This window comes from Lepidochelys olivacea (assembly GCF_965140295.1).
Source record: "Lepidochelys olivacea isolate rLepOli2 genome assembly, chromosome: 1".
Lineage (NCBI taxonomy): Eukaryota > Metazoa > Chordata > Testudines > Cheloniidae > Lepidochelys > Lepidochelys olivacea.
Window position 1 is genome coordinate 15,669,632 of NC_140411.1, and position 20,014 is coordinate 15,689,645.

The 20,014-nt window shown below is 40.0% G+C and overlaps 1 protein-coding gene across 1 annotated transcript in view; it reads left to right on the plus strand.

Moving 5' to 3' along the window:
* UVRAG (UV radiation resistance associated) overlaps positions 1 to 20,014 on the plus strand; it is a 164,277-nt gene that overhangs the window by 71,826 nt on the left and 72,437 nt on the right. The window contains exons 7-12 of the mRNA XM_084646724.1: positions 287 to 392; positions 6,560 to 6,686; positions 11,071 to 11,155; positions 11,673 to 11,760; positions 12,745 to 12,805; positions 18,717 to 18,882. Of these exons, the coding sequence (XP_084502850.1) occupies positions 287 to 392; positions 6,560 to 6,686; positions 11,071 to 11,155; positions 11,673 to 11,760; positions 12,745 to 12,805; positions 18,717 to 18,882 (633 nt within the window). The remainder of the gene's footprint in view (positions 1 to 286; positions 393 to 6,559; positions 6,687 to 11,070; positions 11,156 to 11,672; positions 11,761 to 12,744; positions 12,806 to 18,716; positions 18,883 to 20,014) is intronic.

Consider the following 20,014-nt stretch of genomic DNA (forward strand, 5'->3'; position numbering starts at 1 on the left):
CCTGTAGACGCACTATGAAGTTCTGTGATGCGAGTCTCAACCTAGCTAATGGGGAGGACATTTGACACACATGGCAGAGTTAAGACCGTAGGGGTACATTTTGGACATCTAATTACAAAACCTCAGTATCTAAAGAGACCATTGGTATTCTTCCCCTTTTAAAATGGGAGTCAGTAGTTTTGGGTTCATATTGTTTCTGCTGTTTGGAGTAACCAGTATATTCATTACAAGGGCACATTATATAAAAAATATTTCATTCCTTCTATAACTTGTGTTTTATTTTCAGGCTTCATAGAGCCCAGTGTGCAATTAAACAGACTCAGGTAACTGTTCAGAAAATAGGAAGGGAGATTGAAGAAAAACTGAGACTTACATCCACAAGCAATGGACTGGTAGGCTTTGACATTCAACTTTGAAATCTTACTCTTCCTTAAAAGAATGCAGTTAAATGATGCCCAATGGACACAAGCATCTTTTAAAACTTCAGTATAAAACACCCTTTACATTTAATATCAGCTATTTTGAATGGAAACTTATCTGGAAAGTGCAATGTATTGGATTTTGGATTACATCTACATAACAGAGAAGGTGTGGGGGGGGGGTTAATAGGTCACTTTATATTTTACATTGCTAATGCGTAAACATCAACTGTATAATGAACACACAACATTTGCCAGCAAAAATAAAATTTTAGAGATTGGGATTAATGATCTACCAGTGGAAAAAGTGTGGTGGTTTCTAGTTGTTGGGTTGAGTCTAATAATTGTACTACTTTGCAGCCCAGTCTTTTGGGCTCAGCACAATGCGTGTAACAACTTCTCAAACACACAAATGACACAGCCATTATAAATATTTACTGTGATTTAGTTATAGCTTTGTATTCTTGTCCTCACTGGCTTTTAGAGAGAAGCAACATATTAGCACTAGTTTCTCTCACAGAAGAGCTGAGCTCAGTTCAGAGCTGTGAGCTAATATAGCCAAAACTGTTCATGGTGACTTCATTTAGAAATTTATATTGGCATCCATTGGCAGGCTTCTGGCGCCTTGTATTCATTTGAAAAAAAAAAAAAAGCCAATCATTTTGTGATGTGCTAGGTCCTGGACTGAGAATACTGAACTAATTTCAGTAAGTGTCTCAAACTAGGCAAAGGTTTTGACAAAATATGGAATATCCATGTTTAATCCTGTTAACTATAGAGTGGGTGAAAAGTAATTATTCATTTTACTCACGTGACAAACCTTTAGATCCAAAGATTTGGTGTATATTTTGATGAGTGGCTCTTTCAAAATTTGGTTCATTGTCTTTAGTACTGATTCATAGATTCATAGATATTTAGATCAGAAGGGACCATTATGATCGTCTAGTCTGACCTCCTGCACAACGCAGGCCACAGAATTTCACCCACCACTCCTACAAAAAAAACCCTCACACCTATATGTGCTATTGAAGTCCTCAAATTGTAGTTTAAAGACTTCAAGGAGCAGAGAATCCTCCAGCAAGTGACCTGTGCCCCATGCTACAGAGGAAGGCAAAAAACCTCCAGGGCCTCTTCCAATCTGCCCTGGAGGAAAATTCCTTCCCGACCCCAGATATGGCGATGAGCTAAACCCTGAGCATATGGGCAAGATTCATCAGCCAGATACTACAGAAAATTCTTTCCTGGGTAACTCGGATCTCACCCCATCTAATATCCCATCACAGGCCATTGGGCCTATTTACCATGAATATTTAATTACCAAAACCATGTTATCCCATCATACGATCTCCTCCATAAACTTATCAAGTTTAATCTTAAAGCCAGATAGATCTTTTGCCCCCACTGCTTCCCTCGGAAGGCTATTCGAAAACTTCACTCCTCTGATGGTTAAAAACCTTCGTCTAATTTCTAGTCTAAATTTCCTAGTGGCCAGTTTATATACATTTGTTCTTGTGTCCACATTGGTACTGAGCTTAAATAATTCCTCTCCCTCTCTGGTATTTATCCCTCTGATATATTTATAGAGAGCAATCATATCTCCCCTCAGCCTTCTTTTAGTTAGGCTAAACAAGCTAAGCTCCCTGAGTCTCCTTTCATAAGACAAGTTTTCCATTCCTCGGATCATCCTAGTAGCCCTTCTCTGTACCTGTTCCAGTTTGAATTCATCCTTCTTGAACATGGGAGACCAGAACTGCAAACAGTATTCCAGGTGAGGTCTCACCAGTGCCTTGTATAACGGTACTAAAACCACCTTATCCCTATTGGAAATACTTCTCCTGATGCATCCCAAGACTGCATTAGCTTTTTCACAGCCATATCACATTGGCGGCTCATAGTCATCCTATGATCAACCAATACTCCAAGGTCCTTTTCCTCCTCCGTTACTTCTAATTGATGCATCCCTAGCTTATAACTAAAATTCTTGTTATTAATCCCTAAATGCATGACCTTACACTTCTCACTATTAAATTTCATCCTATTACTATTACTCCAGTTTACAAGGTCATCCAGATCCTCCTGTAGGGTATCCTTGTCCTTCTCTAAATTGGCGGTACCTCCCAGCTTTGTATCATCTGCAAACTTTATTAGCACATTCCCACTTTTTGTGCCAAGGTCAGTAATAAAAAGATTGGTCCCAAAACCGATCCTTGAGGAACTCCACTGATAACCTCCCTCCAGCCTGACAGTTCACCTTTCAGTAGGACCCGTTGTAGTCTCCCCTTTAACCAATTCCTTATCCACCTTTCAGTTTGCCTATTGATCCCCATCTTATCCAATTTAATATTCCCCATGTGGCACAGTATCAAATGTCTTACTAAAATCTAGGTAAATTAGATCCACTGCGTTTCCTTTGTCTAAAAAATCTGTTACTTTCTCAAAGAAGGCGATCAGGTTGGTTTGGCACGATCTACCTTTTGTAAAACCATATTGTATTTTGTTCCATTTACCATTGACTTCACTGTCCTTAACTACCTTCTCCTTCAAAATTTTTTCCAAGACCTTGCATGCTACAGATGTGAAACTAACAGGGCTATAATTACCCGGATCACTTTTTTTCCCTTTCATAAAAATAGGAACTATGTTAGCAATTCTCCAATCATACAGTACAACCCCTGAGTTTACAGATTCATTAAAAAAAATCTTGCTAATGGGCTTGCAATTTCTTCTGCCAATTCCTTTAATATTCTTGGATGAAGATTATCTGGGCCCCCCAATTTAGTCCCATTAAGCTGTCTGAGTTTCGCTTCTACCTCAAATATGGTAATGTCTACCTCCATATCCTCATTCCCGTTTGTCATGCTACCATTATCCCTAAGATCCTCTTTAGTCTTATTAAAGACTGAGGCAAAGTATTTGTTTAGATATTGGGCCATGCCTAGATTATCCTTGACCTCCACTCCATCCTCAGTGTTTAGTGGTCCCACTTCTTTCTTTGTTTTCTTCTTATTTATATGACTATAGAACCTTTTACTATTGGTTTTAATTCCCTTTGCAAGGTCCAACTCTACTTGACTTTTAGCCTGTCTCACTTTATCCCTACATGTTCTGACCTCAATAATGTAGCTTTCCTTGTGGATCCCTCCCTTCTTCCACTCCCTATATGCTTTCTGCTTTTTCTTAATCACCTTTCTGAGATGCTTGCTCATCCAGCTTGGTCTACAACTCCTGCCTAGGAATTTTTTCCCCTTACTTGGGATGCAGGCTTCCGATAGCTTCTGCAGCTTTGATTTAAAATAATCCCAGGCCTCCTCTACCTTTAGATCCATAAATTCTTCAGTCCAATCCACTTCCCTAACTAATTTCCTTAATTTTTGAAAGTCAGCCCTTTTGAAATCAAAAACCCTAGTTGCAGATTTATTTTTGTTAATCCTTCCGTTCAGTTTGAACTGAACTAGCTCATGATCACTTGAGCCAAGATTATCCCCTACAACCATTTCTTCTATGAGGTCCTCACTACTCACCAAAACCAAATCTAAAATGGCATCCCCTCTAGTCGGTTCAGCAACTACTTGCTGAAGGAATCCATCAGCTATCGCATCTAGGAAAATCTGAGCCCTATTATTATTACTAGCACTCGTCCTCCAGTCTATATCTGGGAAGTTAAAGTCTCTCGTGATCACACAGTTTCCATTAGTATTTACTTTATTAAAAACATTAAAAAGGGCTCTATCCATATCCAAATTAGATCCCGGCAGTCTATAGCACACCCCAAGCACTATCCCAGGGGAGGCTCTAATAGTTTTCTTCCCCAATTTAATTTTTGCCCAGACAGACTCAGTCATATCCATTTCATCGCTTCTTATTTCTTTACATTCTATCTCACCATTGATATACAGTGCTACTCCACCACCTTTACCTTTATTTCAGTCTTTCCTAAACAGCACATACCCTTCAATACCTGTAGTCCAGTCATGACTACTATTCCACCATGTTTCTGTTATCCCTATAATATCTGGTTTCACTTCCTGCACCATAGCTCTAGTTCCTCCATTTTGTTACCTAGGCTCCTCGCATTAGTGTACAAACATCTTAATTTTTGCTGTTTGGCCTCACTCACATTCTGTACCCTATTAGGCATGGTTATTTTACTACCAGTATAACCTATTAGACTTGTATCTACACTGCCCTTCCTCCTACCCATGGCTGTATCTACTCTTACTTAATTTTCTTTCCTCTCAATGCTAAATTCTGGCGTGGAGATTACCTGGACATCTCCCAACCATCTCCCCCTAATTCCTAGTTTAAAGCTCTCTTAATCAGTTGTGCCAGCCTCCATCCTAGAAGTCCATTTCCTTCCCTACTCAGATGAAGTCCATCCCAAGAGAACTGTCCTCTATCCATGAATGCCTCCCAGTGGCCATACATCCCAAAGCCCTCCTTATAGCACCACTGCCTAAGCCATCTGTTGATAGTCATAATTTTGTCACACCTTCGTTGCCCTTCTGTAGTGGGATTCTGCCTGTTCCTAGAGATCACCTGAGCCTCAATTTCCTTAAGCGTCTTCCCCAGCCTAGCATAGTCTCCCTTAATACTTTCCAGCGAGAATCTAGCCGTATCATTTGTTCCCACATGAAGGATAATTAGGGGATTCTTTCCCGCTTCCTTTAGAATCCTTTTCAACCTCAGATCTATATCCCGTATCTTAGCACCTGGAAGACAGTACACCCTCCTATTCTCTGGATCAGCTCTGGTTACAGGCCTATCTATTCTTCTCAGTAAAGAGTCCCCAATCACATAGACCTGTCTTTTCCTAGTGAGGGTGCTATTCTCCAGTCTATCCCCGGTTCCCTCTGGCTGCAAGTTCTTTCCATTCCTGTTCTCCCTTGTAATCCTCTTTAACCCATCCTGTATCCTCCTGGGGCTCATATTTGGTGTAATCTCCATTAACTCTTCCCCTTTTCCTATAGGACTAGCCGCTCTTCTCTTCTTCCTTGCCCTTCCACCTTCAGTGACTACCTGCTGAGCCCCTTCTTCATTTTCCAACTCTGCATACCTATTCTTAAGCTCTATTTCTCCTTCACTAGCCCGTCTTTTCCTCTGCCTGTTTCTTTTAGTCACATGCTTCCACTGACCACTTTCCTCACCCAGTCTCCCCTCAGAATTCCCCAGTCCTGCTTCCATCTGCAAGTCTGAGCTTTTCCCTTCAGATACCTCATGTCTTTGCTCCATAATCTGCTCAAACCCCTTCCTAAACTCTACCAGACTTTCCACCTGCATCTTCAAACCTTGGATCTTTTCCTCCATCAGCTCTATCAGACGGCATTTCATACAGACAAAACTCTTACCAGGTGCCCCCTCCAGGATCACATACATACCACAGCTTCCACATCCAGTCATCTTCATTGTGTCTTCCGCTACATGGGTCACTCCCACTGCTGCTTCTGTGTCTGTCATTGCCTTTCCACCTAAATCCTGTTAAGCTGGGAAACACACACCACACCAAAACACCACCACCCACAACAAACAACAAGCACCACAAGACAAACTCCCACTCAAACTCCCCTGTTTACAGCTCTGTTTGCTAGCTCCTGTGCCGCTGCAGCTGTCTGTGCCACTGCCTGACTGGCTGCTACCTTTTAGGACCCCTAGTGAGAGAAGCCCCGCCCCCTAAATCAGGGCTCAGCTTCAGGTGTGCAGTGTTTCTAGCTGTCTTTCCATATGCCGTATGTACAGATATATTTCCCTACAGGTACAGATGCTACTGTGCAAAGTAGTATATAAAATATATATACTAGACCCAGTCAAAATGCTGTAGCTTCCCAACAGACTTGCGTGTTACATCAGACAAAGCCAGACTTGATAGGCTAGTTTCTGGGAAATGATGCTGTCTCCATTGATACCTTTTCCTCTGCTGCCCTCGAAGCATATTATTGTGTGCATGTTCCCGTTAAAAAAAAAAAAAATCAGTAACTGAAAATCCTATTTGTAACTATAATTTAGGCATGGTTTCTTGGCAACTGGTTAGCCCAACCTTTGGTGCTGCTGCCAGGGAATGCACATAATTGAATCGGTTACTGTGTTTAATTCAGGTAATCTTTTCGGTATATTTATTGATAATCTTCTTTTTTTTTTTTTAATAGAAAAAAAAGAGTGAGTGTTTACAGTTGAAGATTTTGGTGCTTCGGCATGAGCTGGAGAGGCAGAAGAAGGCACTGGGTCGAGAGGTGGCCTTATTGCATAAGAAACAAAATATGTTACTTGACAAAGGTGAGTGCAGAATGAAAGGAATTTTCCAGTGCCAATATTCACAACTCCCTATCCAAAAGGCCAAGTAGCCTGCTTTGAGAGCATGAAAACTACTACAAAAGTGATATAGCTTCAAGTCAGCAGCACTGCTATGGGTAGCTGCATGGCCCCACAGTATGCTAACATTTTTATGGCTGACTTAGAACATCGCTTCCTTAGCTCTCGTCCGCTAACACTCCTACTCTACTTGCGCTACATTGATGACATCATCATCTGGACCCATGGAAAAGAAGCCCTTGAGGAATTCCACCATGATTTCAACAATTTCCATCCCATCATCAACCTCAACCTAGACCAATCCACACAAGCGGTCCATTTCCTGGACACTACTGTGCTAATAAGCGATGTTTACATAAACACCACCCTATACCGGAAACCTGCTGACCACTATACCTACCTATATGCCTCCAGCTTCCATCCAGGACACACCACACGATCCATTGTCTACAGCCAAGCTCTAAGATACAACCACATTTGCTCTAATCCCTCAGACAGAGACAAACACTTACAAGATCTCTATTAAGCATTCTTAAAACTACAATACCCACCTGCTGAAGAAACAGATTGACAGAGCCAGAAGAGTAGCCAGAAGTCACCTACTACAGGACAGGCCCAACAAAAAAAATAACAAAACGCCACTAGCTGTCACCTTGAGCCCCCAGCTAAAACCTCTCCAGCGCATCATCACAGATTTACAGCCTATCCTGAAAAATGATCCTTCACTCACAGATCTTGGGAGACAGACCAGTCCTGGCTTACAGATAGCCCCCCAACCTGAAGCAAATACTCTCCAGCAACCACACACCAAAAACACTAACCCAGGAACCTATCCTTGCAACAAAGCCTGATGCCAACTCTGTCCACATATTTATTCAAGTGACACCATCATAGGACCTGATTACATTAGCCACGCCATCAGGGGCTCGTTCACCTGCACATCTACCAATGTGATCTATGCCATCATGTGCCAGCAATGCCCCTCTGCCATGTACATTGGCCAAACCGGACAGTCTCTACGCAAAAGAATAAATGGACACAAATCTGACATCAAGAATCATAACATTCAAAAACAGGTAGGAGAACACTTCAGCCTCTCTGGCCACTCACTAAAAGATTTAAGGGTGGCGATTTTTGCAACAGAAAAGCTTCAAAAACAGACTCCAACAGGAAACTGCTGAGCTTGAATTAATATGCAAAGTAGATACCATTAACTTGTGTTTGAATAGAGACTGGGAGTGGCTGGGTCATTACACATATTGAATCTATTTCCCTAAGTTAAGTATCCTCATACCTTCTTGTCAGCCGTCTAAATGGGCCATCCTGATTATCACTGCAAAAGTTTTTTTTTCTCCTGCTGATAATAGCTCATCTTAATTAGCCTCTCAGAGTTTGTATGGCAACTTCCAACTTATCTGTATGTATATATATATTTCTTCTTACTATATGTTCCATTCTATGCATCCAATGAAGTGGGCTGTAGCCCACGAAAGCTTATGCTCTAATAAAATTGTTAGTCTCTAAGGTGCCGCAAGTATTCCTGTTCTTTTTGCGGATACAGACTAACGCTGCTGCTCCTCTGCTCATCTTGTATACGTAGTTGGATTCCCACTTTAAAGTTTGCAGCCATATGTGACATCTTGAGTCCAAAAGGCTTGCACTTAGCCTGTGCAAGCTCTGTATTAAAAGAATTATCAAGTCACAGCATACCAGAGTGATATTAGAATATGCAAGTGAAGTGACATCAAAAATACTTGTCTGATATCAATCAGGCCTAACAGCTAAAAACACATAAGATTGCTGTATGTGGAGATCACACCAAGAAAGTCAAAGAACTGGAAGGGACCTCGAGAGGTCATCTAGTCCAGTCCCCTGCACTCGTGGCATGACTAATGATCTAGACCATTCTTGATAAGTGGTTGCCTAACCTGCTCTTAAAAGTCTCCAATGATGGAGATTCCACAACCTCCCTAGGCAATTTATTCCAGTGCTTAACCACTCTACAGTTAGGAAGTGTTTTCCTAATGTCCAACCTAAACCTCCCTTGCTGCAATTTAAGCCTGTTGCTTCTTGTCCTATCCTGAGAGATTAAGAAAAAAAAATTTTTTTCTTCCTCCTACTTGTAACAACCTTTACATACTTAAACTGTTATGTCCCCTCTCAATAGTCTCTTTTTTCCAGACTAAACAAACCCAATTTTTTTCAAGTTTCCCTCATAGGTCGTTTTCTAGATCTTTAATCATTTTTGTTGCTCTTCTCTGGACTCTCTCCAATTTGTCCACATCCTTCCTGAAATGTGGGGCCCAGAACTGGACACACTACTCCTGTTGAGGCCTGAGTAGAGCAGAAGAATTACTTCTCATGTCTTGCTTTCAACACTCCTTCTAATACATCCCAGAATATTTGCTTTTTTTTGCAACAGCTTTACACTGTTGACTCATATTTAGCTTGTCGTCCACTATGACCCCTCAGATCCCTTTCCACAGTACTCCTTCCTAGGCAGTAATTTCCCATTTTATGTGTGTGCAACTGATTTGTTCCTTCCTTAATGGAGTACTTTACATTTGTCCTTATTGAATTTCATCCTGTTTACCTCAGACCATTTCTCCAGTTTGTCGAGATCATTTTGAATTTTAATCCTATCCTCCAAAGCACTTGCAACTCCTCCCAGCTTGGAATTGTCTGCAGACTTTTTACTCTGTATGCCATTATCTTAAATCTTTGATGAAGATATTGAACAGAACAGCATGACTGAACCACTGATAAATACTCTCTCTGGGAACAGTTTTCCAACCACTTTTGCACCCACCTTATAGTAGCTCCATTTAGGTTGCATTTCCCTAATTTATTTTTGAGAAGGTCATGCAAGACCGTATCAAAAGCTTTACTAAAGTCAAGATATAGCACATCTACTGCTTTCCCCTCTATCCACAAGGCTTGTTACCTTGTCTAAAAAAGCTGTCAGGTTGGTTTGACATGATTTGTTTTTGACAAATCCATGCTGACTGTTACTTATCACCTTATTATCTTTTAGATGTTTGCAAACTGATTGCTTAATTATTTGCTCCATTATCTTTTCAGGTACAGAAGTTAAGCTGACTGGTCTGTAATTCCCTGAGTTGTCCTTATTTCCCTTTTTATAGATGGGCACCATATTTACCCTTTTCCAGTCTTCTGGAATCTCTCCCATCTTCCATGACTTTTCAGATATAATTTCTAATGGCTCAGATATCTCCTCAGTCAGCTCCTTGACTATTCTGGGATGCATTTCATCAGGCCCTGGTGATTTGAAGACATCTAATTTGTCCAACTTACTTTTAACTTGTTCTTTCCTTATTTTAGCCTCTTCTGATCCTACCTTATTTCACTGGCATTCACTATGCTGGACATCCAATCACTACCAACCTTCTTGGTGAAAACTGAAACAAAAGTCATTAAGCACCTCTGCCATTTCCACATTTTCTGTTCTTATTCCCCTCCTCCCCCCCATTGAGTAACAGGGCTACCCTGTCCTTAGCTCCATGCTTAATCCAAGCAGTTAGCAATATCCGACATGTACTAAAGCAACGTCACAACACAGTAAGTGATGGTGTAATAATAACACACCTCAAATTAAATTAGTCAAGGATGAGGGATTATTACTAACATTGCAATAATGCCTAGGTTTCACATTATAGAGCCAGACCCCATTCTACTAGGCACAGTACAAAAACAGTCCCTACCCCAAGAAGCTTACTATCTAAGTAAATGCTTTAACCCTCAGTCTGTTGGTACAGAATAAAGCATATTGTTAATATACTCTGTTAACACTAAGTGCTGATCTCTTTTTTAAAGATCTGTGGACTGAGCACCACAAATAAAATAGTTTTGATTTGAGCATGGGACTTTATAGTAGATTGAAAAATAGGACATTCAAAGAATATTGATACTCTAAAAATAGAGGGGTGTGTCGTGGTAACTCTTATCCTTAACTCTACTCTTTTTTATCCTTAACTCTAACGGTAGAAATAATTGAGCTACTTTGTCTGCATACCTCTGTAACTATAGAGATTGGGGTGGGCAGGTGTCAAAGGAGAACTAGGATTTGCCATTGGCTGTATTTGGTTGGTGTACAGTGTGTGTGGACTGAATTTCTCCCTTTACTGGGAGGGAGGTGTGGTTTTTACAGCTATTCACTCTATTCCCTCATATGGCTGCATACTGTGGAGAACATGCCTAATGGTAATTGAAGAAATTTGTGTACCCAAGCTTGTATCTAATTTTCAGAAGTGTTCCAGTATTGAAGCTTGAGTCAGTTCACTGGATATACAATGCTGTTAAATGGTTTTTAATCATTTCTCTTCTCTAGGAAATGCATTTGAGACTGAATACCAGAGGCTTCAAATGCATAAAGAATCCCTGCATGAGTTGAGAAAAGAATGCACTGCTAAGAGGTAAAGGCACCGTGATTCCATTCATCTTTTTAATCCGTAATTGGAAAGAGGCTCTTGTGATTTAAGGTATTTGGACTAGAATCACAAAATCATCTCCCTCAGTTCTTGTGTGATCTTGGGCAAGTCACTGTATCTCTGCGTCAGTTTCCTCATCTGTAAAATATGTAACTATGCTCCCTTCTCCTGTCTTGTTTAGCTTTTAAATGCTCTGGGACGGGGATTGTGTGTGTATACAGAGCATAAGATGATGGGGCCTTTTGGTGCAATTGTAATATAAATAATTGCTTTATAACACTTAAAACTGGTGTCTCAAAATTGAAAAGGGTGCAAGCAATACGTCAGCATGACTGAAAATTACAGGCCAGTATTGCTTTCTGTCATTATCTTCCCAACTGCAAAGTTATCTGGGGCTTGCTTTTTTGACAAGCGGGTAGGGATGTGATTCCTGGGAATGGTGGGGGTTGATAGTGCAAAGACTTTGAGGTCACTAATGATCTTGGTTTTTCTCTCCCTAAAGAGAACTGTTCTTGAAGACCAATGCACAGCTGACCATTCGATGCAGGCAGTTGTTGTCAGAGCTTTCCTATATTTACTCTATTGATTTGGTAAGTTTCTAACTCCTTAAGAAACCTGCTGAATTAGAATGAACTTTGTCTGCCAGATGTGCGCTCTAGCTGCCTTCAGAGTAAAATGCTTCTCTCTTCCACACTGAGCTCCATGCTCATGTAAATTTCTCTCCTGTTTCTTTTCTGATGTTTCTTACTTTGAATCTGACAGTGAGCTTGTCTGGCAGGGACTTCATCTACTCTGGTGTTCCTGCTCCTCTCTCTTTCAGTCACTGGGTTTCCGATTTGGTAATGTTTGCCACAGAACTTCTCCCTATTCTCCTCACACATCCCAGCCTGCCCCTGCTCTCCCTCTCTTCCCTTGTCTTGCTGCAGCAATTTGTTTGGGAATTGTTGCCACCACTGTAGTCAGGCAAATGAGTCCAAAGAAGGCCTGGGGCATGCTTGGACTGTCACTGTGTCGTCATTCACACTGAATTATTTGTCTAACTTAGATTGTAAATGACACAAGGAAAGGACCCTATTGTGCTGCACTGTAACAGGATACTGCTGCCACCACATGGTAACTTAAACTTGAACCTCTTGTGGTGGCATATGAAATGGCAAGTAAAACGGATAGTGAGAGCACAATAGAGTAGCTAATAATCATCTTACCAGACTTCACTAACTTAGTTAAACTTTTAGCATACGAGGCAAAAAAAAAAATGCTCATCAGAAGATTGAGGTCCAACATTCTTTGCTCAACATAAGTTTCAGATTTTGGAAGTTCTGTTGGATGAAAGTGAATCCATTCCTGTTTGAGAGTTAGTCTTCTCAAAATATTTTAAATTTAATGTTGAGTGAGATTTTTATTGAGTGAATTTTATTTAATTTTGAATTTTTCATCTATATTAACTGATGCTTTACAAAGTCTGTGGTCTGATTTTAACATGCCTCTAAGTTTTTTGCTTGGAATTTGCAACTTCTGTCTTATTTTTAAATGTACTATGTCCCATTCTCATTTTCTGCTGTTCAAATCCATAGAATGATCAAAAGGATTACTTTGTCTGCGGAGTCAAGCTGCCTAATTCTGAAGACTTTCAAGGTAGCTGGCTGTTTCTTTCATTTAGTACCTAGAGTTGTGATGTTACTTTAACATCTTATAGGGCAGACTTACCATTTTAGGAGCCACAGTCCACTTTTGGAGACTGATTGAAAAATATTTAGACAAGCAGACAGTTCTGATCTAATTTTCAATCCTTGTTCACCTCCGAGTTGAACTAGCTGGGACTTTGATTAAACATTTGTCACTGAAAAAGCTGAATTGTTACAACCAAACTGTTTTTGTGGGAAAGGGCTGATTCGAGTGAATTTCTTGACTTAGAACAAATGTTGAAAAACCTTCAGAATTGTCAAACATACCATTTCATCATTTTCTAAATAAAGTTGTGGGTGGGGTTTTTTGGGGTTTTTGGTTCAAAACAACTTTTTAGTTAAATTTCAAAACTGTATTTTTAAAAACTAAAAACAATAAAGGGTGACATCTAAATGTTTCAAAATCTCAAAATGAAAAATCAGTCTGATCAAAATATAATCTATTTTGCCAAAATTTGAGGTTTTGTACTAGATAAACAACTTTCCACTGAAATTCTATTCATGATGAAGACTGAATGGTGACATCATTTTGAAGATTATCTTTTTATCACAGTTGCCAACTTTCATGTGGTAAATAAGCACCCTGACTTTCACAATAAACCAAAAATCAAGCTAATCCCATTTTGAAACAAGGCCAAAACAAGCCAATTCCTAAGAACCCCAACATTCTGACAAGATCCCCCTGGTGTGCAGTCTGGGACTTTGGAGGGCCCGCAGTGCACCCTGACTCTCCCCCTGCCTTGACCTTGCTTGCTGGGAGCCAATCAAAGAATAAAAAGAAGTAACAAGCTACAACAAGCCAAAAACTAGCCAACAAGCAACTCTTAAGCCAAAAACAAGCCCAATTTCTGGGGTTTTTTTCCCCATGGGTTTGTTATGTCTGCTTTTTATGCTTTTACACCCCGGTAATCTCCTATAAAACTAACTCCACCTCTGATTTCTGCGGGAGACACACAGTGCACAACAGTCCTTCTGGGACTTCCCGCAGACTCAAATGTCACCACAACCCCAGTCTTGCAGAAAACTTTGGACATTATTGGGTAAAGACCAATCCATTGCTGTGAGCTGCTTCTCTCCAGGCCTCCACATTCTGAAAAAATATTTTAAACAGAACAATATCTAGTTGTGGTATTTAATACGTGCCAGGAAATGCTTCAGACCTTGAGTGATTAAAACCCAACCCCCTGTGAGGCACAAAACAGAGCAAATCACACTTTTAATCAGGCAAAAATAGCTAACTTGGGTTACTCACAACATGCAATAAACAGATAAACCTAGAAGGAAATGTTATTTTTGGCTCATGGGAGGTGCTGAAATACTACTGTGATGGGGACATGTACAAAAAATTGGATTCTGAGCTAAATTACATGACACCATATGTTCTGGTTAATCCTTATATACTGACTAACCTCTTTGTGCATACCTACACAAATATTTTAGCTCTAGATTTCAATATGTTTATCTATTTAAAAAAAAATTCTAGCTTGCTGTGTATCTATTCATATAAACAATATTACACCAAATAGGCTTCATCAAATGCATATGTTCCTATTTTGTTACGGCAATGCTATTTCGGTTGCCTTTATAACAATATTTATAATATATCGTAAGTGCATCTGCAGATGTTCTGTATGGCATGTGTTTTTTGTCTTTGTATGCCTGCGTCTAACACCTGTAAACAAATTTTGTGCAGTTATCTGTACAAGTATTTGAAAATTAGAATGACTAAATTAATTTATTGCAAAAAGAAAAGGAGTACTTGTGGCACCTTAGAGACTAACCAATTTATTCGAGCAAGAGCTTTCGTGAGCTACAGCTCACTAGGAACTCTTGCCTCTCAGCCTTTTGTTCAGTCTGGTAGGGGTGTTGCCTCAGGAAAATAAAAACATGAATTCAAGTAATAAACATAAGCTTGGCCATAGTGGGTCAGACCAGTGGTCCATCTAGCCCAGTATTCTGTCTTCTGACAGCAGCCAGTGCCAGATGCTTCAGAGGGAGTGAGCAGAATAGGGCAATTCATAGAGTGATCCATCCCCTCTTGTCCAGTCCCAGCATCTGGCAGCCCACAATTTAGGGACACTCAGGGCATGGTTTTGCATCCCTATCCATCCTGGCTAATAGCCATTGATGGACGTATCCTCCACGAACTTATCTAATTATTCTCATAATCTAGTCATGCTTTTGGCCTTCGCTACATCCTCTGGCAACGAGTTCACAAATTGACTGTATGTTGTGTGGAAAAACTACTTCCTCAAGTAGTCTCTATGGGTGCATGCATGTTAGTCAGTCTTGTGCCCCATGCCATCGTGTTATAACATTGCATGGGCAAGCCACCCTCAGTTCCTTCTTTACTGCAAAGCTCCATAGCAGAGAACGAGGCTAAAGGCGTGGTAGCAAACCTAGAGTGGCGCACCCATAAGGGGGAAACAACTGAAACCACAGTTACTGTACAGAATGAGTAACTGTTTCTTCCTTTTCGTTTGTATCTCTGCTGCAATGATCGACACCCTCCAACAACGCACCTTTCAAGATCCATGGACCCTACACAGGCCTATCACAACATGTGGTAAATCTCATCCAGTGCACTAAATGCCACAATAACAACTATGTGGGTGAAACCAGACAATCACTCCACTTTCGAACTGTCAGAGAGTTTGTCTTTAAATCATTTTCCTGTATCACTTGTGGGTGAACACTTTCACAAAGAGGTCAGATGTAGAGTGATCGATCAGTCCTCATCCTCAAAGGAAACCTTCACAATGCTCTCAAAAGATGAGCATGGGAGCTTAAATTCATAACTCTCTGCTAGACACTAAAAATCATGGACTGAACAGAGATTCTGGATTTATGGCTTATTACAACAATCTGTTACCTGCTAACCCCCTCTTGAAGTCCTGTGACTGCAGAGGTGTTAATGGGCCACTCTACTTTGAATGGTCCCTTAGAATATGGTCCCTAACTACTTATGCTAAACAATCTGTTCTACCTTGCATTTAGCTGTGATCTTCAGAGTACCTTTCCCAGACCTGAAAGAGAGCTCTGTGTGGCTCGAAAGCGTGTCTTTCTCACCAACAGTAGTTCACCCACCGTATCTCTCTAATATCCTGGGACTGACTTGGCTACAACTACACTACATACGTCTTATAATTCTGTTCTTTAATATAGTTTCAACCAATTGACCTAGTATTGAAGTTAGGCTGACTAGTCTGTAATTGCCAGGATCACCTCTAGAGTCTTCTTTAAAAACTGGAATCCAGTCATTTGGTACAGAGGCTAATTTAAGTAATAGGTTACATACCACAGGTGGCAGTTCTGCAATTTCATATCTGAGTTCCTTCAGAACTCCATTGACACCTCGGTTGGGGACAATTCCTCACATTTGCCTCCTAAAAAGAATGGCTCAGGTGTGGGAACCTCCCTCACATCTTCTGCAGTGTAGTTGGGTGCAAAGTATTAATTTAACTTCTCCATAGTGGCCTTGACTTCCTTGAGTGCTCCTTTTAGCACCTTGATTGTCCAGTGCCCCACTGGTTGTTTGGCAGGCTTCCTGCTTCTGATGTACTTAATTTTTTTTTGGCCTCTTTTGGTAGTTGCTCTTCAAATTCTTAATTTGCCCTGCTTAATTATACTTTTACACCTGCCTGAGTTTATGCTCCTTTTTATTTTCCTTGACTTGCAATTTTTAAAGGATGACATTTTGCTCTAATGGCCTCTTTTACTCTGTTTAGCCATGGTGGCAATTTTTGATCCTCTTACTATTTTTTATTTATGTGGGGTATACATTTAATTTGAGCTTCTATTATAGTGCTCTTGGCTTCTTTGGTATTCTTCCCCCTCACAGGGATGTTAAATTCAATTCCATTATGGTTGTTATGTTGTCACTTGTCCATGACAAATATCCATGATAAAATCGTAGCCTTAGTCATAACTTATTGGTGCTATCCTGAGAGACTGAGTCCTTTCAAGTTTGTCACAAGGAATTAGTCAGCCTGCCCTGCGGCATACTACAGACTGTGTGAATGGAAAAAATGAAATATTGATATTTTTAACTTGGGAAATATTGTTTATCTGATTTCTTGCATGTTAACATAATGTGTTAGTGGACAGCTAGGTTAAAAATAAAGTCTGAAGTCCATGACATTAGAGTTCTACTGTAATGAGACCCATGTTTGCTGCAGAGTTGAATCCCTTTGTACAGAATAATTCCTTGGAATGGGTGGTGTTTTTAAATCTGTATGTCATGAATTGCCTTACTGAGAGCAAGGTATGATTTCATAGATGTCACAGAGGACATAAAATTAGTGTTTTTCCTTCCTTGTTCAGGTCCTCGTGTATTTCAGTTAGGGTCACTAGAATTTCTGTTGTCATTGGAAGGGATTTGGGCTGGCTATATCTTCTTTCCAGCTATTCATAGATTCATATGTGTTTTTTCTAATAAGCTAGAAAATAGGATGAAGGTATAGCATGGAAGTCTTCAAAAGATTAATAACTTTTTGCAGAAAAGGAGTTAGAGGGTGGGGCAGAAAAGCCGTAAATAGATCTTCACTGGAGGTAAATTAATTTTTAAATACACAATTTCAGATCTCCCCGTCATCTGCTGAATAAATGTGAAACTTTAACCTTCTAAAACAATGGTTAAAAATCAGTTCCTCCAATTACTGGCCAATACTAGAGTTCAGACCCTAGATTCAGTGTCCCTGCCTAACAGTTGGTGATCTCACTAATGCCTAAAGCAATGTAAGAATGCACCTTCTTTCTCTGCTGTAGGTGTTAGTGAGGTCATCAGCTGCAGCCAGAGAATTGCAGACCCCTGAAGACTTGAACTCTGGCCTAGGGAGCCTTTTTTTAAAAACAAAACCTTATGCTGAAAACGATTTCCCTTGCAGTTTGAAAGTATAGGAGTAGGTCTTAAACTGCAGGCTCAAACCATCACCTCTCTGATAAAAAGAAAAGGAGTACTTGTGGCACCTTAGAGACTAACCAATTTATTTGAGCATAAGCTTTCGTGAGCTACAGCTCACTTCATTGGATGCATACTGTGGAAAGTGTAGATCTTTTTATACATACAAAGCATGAAAAAATACCTTCCCTCACCCCACTCTCCTGCTGGTAATAGCTTATCTAAAGTGATCACTCTCCTTACAATGTGTATGATAATCAAGGTGGGCCATTTCCAGCACAAATCCAGGGTTTAACAAGAACGTCTGCGGGGGAGGAGTAGGAAAAAACAAGGGGAAATAGGTTACCTTGCATAATGACTTAGCCACTTCCAGTCTCCATTCAAGCCTAAGTTAAAAGCTTATGCTCAAATAAATTGGTTAGTCTCTAAGGTGCCACAAGTCCTCCTTTTCTTTTTGCGAATACAGACTAACACGGCTGTTACTCTGAAACCCGTCACCTCTCTGATGTCACCTTTCAACACAAGATACAAGTAATAGACGAGAGATAAGCAGATTTAAAACCAGGAGGGGTTTTTACCATTCGCATCAGAAAATAGCACCTCAACCACTATTTTAAAAAATGTTTAAACACTATATTGGAAACGCAGTACCCCTTTCTATTATTGACTGTTTAAATGTGCTGCTATCGCATTGTAAGCATGTCAGAACCATGCATTGTAATGTGTGATAGAATAAGCTTAATAATACCACTAAGATTTCTGTAAGATGCTTGCAGTCTTAATCTTTTTCATTAAAGCAGCTGTTAAATCATTTAATAAATATTATTTTCATCATGTGTAAGTCTTTACTGTTTGTGTAATATGGACGCCCTTCTCATGCTAAATTTTCATTAATACTCTTAAAATATTTACCATATCAGTAGAATTCAGTTGGGTAAAGAAGTTGCTTTTTCATTAACAGCAAAAGATGATGGAAGCATTGCTGTTGCCCTGGGCTACACTGCACACTTGGTCTCAATGATTTCCTTCTTTCTACAAGTGCCACTCAGGTATCCCATAATTCACAAAGGTTCCAGATCTGCAATCAAAGATAATATCAACGACAAACTGACCGAGAAAGAGCGAGAGTAAGTATGTAGTCTTCCTATGTACTTTCTAAGAAAGAAGCAGCATCTTAACTAGGCAAGAAGGTTGATGGAGTTGCAGTAGTTGATATTGAAATAGGTTATTTTTAGTGCCCAAGTCAAGGGTGCAGTTTCCATTGCGGTGTGTGAATCCCATGTGAATAGGATTAGGTTGAAATTTGTAGCAGATTAGACTAGTTTATGTAACTTCATTTTAGTTTTATTAGTTTAGGGGTGCAATGGGGTACTTTCTTTACTTTTTAATTAAATTTCAGTTTTGTGTGGTGAAACTTCATTGTTACACATGTAGACCAGACAGACTACAATGAATTTTAAGTTTTAGAATATTTTTGCATTTCTTAGTCTGATCCATACTCAGTGTTCTGTAACCAGCAATGGATTCAATACAACAAATGTCTGTTGGTTTAATATTAGTGTCTGTTCACTATCCTGTGCCATCAGAATCTTAATTCCTGCAATTCTTTCACACACTCTTAGTCAAGGTTGCTAGGTAACATAACTTAGTGAAATAGGTAACTACAGTATTACCATTAGAAAACCTAAGCACTAATGACAGAAAATGGCCAGTTAAAGAATTCACCTACTTGAATTCTCTGACCTGGGATGCCTGCAGGTAATGAATGACACTGATGTGAAAATTCACCTTGCACAAACAGCAACATTATCTTTGACCCACAGGGTGTATATATGAAACTTCTCAACATACACATCACTAATACAAGTCTACCTTGTACGACGTAGAATATATAATACATTTCATTATAGCCATACTGTTGACCCACAATATATACACGAGACATGTCAGGTGAATTTTCACATAATTACTTTATATTTGAGCACATAAACTTTAAGGGTAATAAAACGGTCTGCTCTTTCTCTGTGTACCGTGAGCTGCAAAGTCAAGCTTACAGTATTACCGGCTCTGGTGCTCTTCATTCTGTAGTCAGCACGTACGGATAACAGTGGAGTTGCAGCACTTAGGCAAGATTGAAGAAAAGGCTATGGGGGATGCTGCTGTGCTTGCACTTAGGAAACATTGTCTAGACAAACTGTCTGCATTGGCACAGGGGAGGAGAGAAAGGGGACAAGGAACGTATCCAAATTGACATTAAAC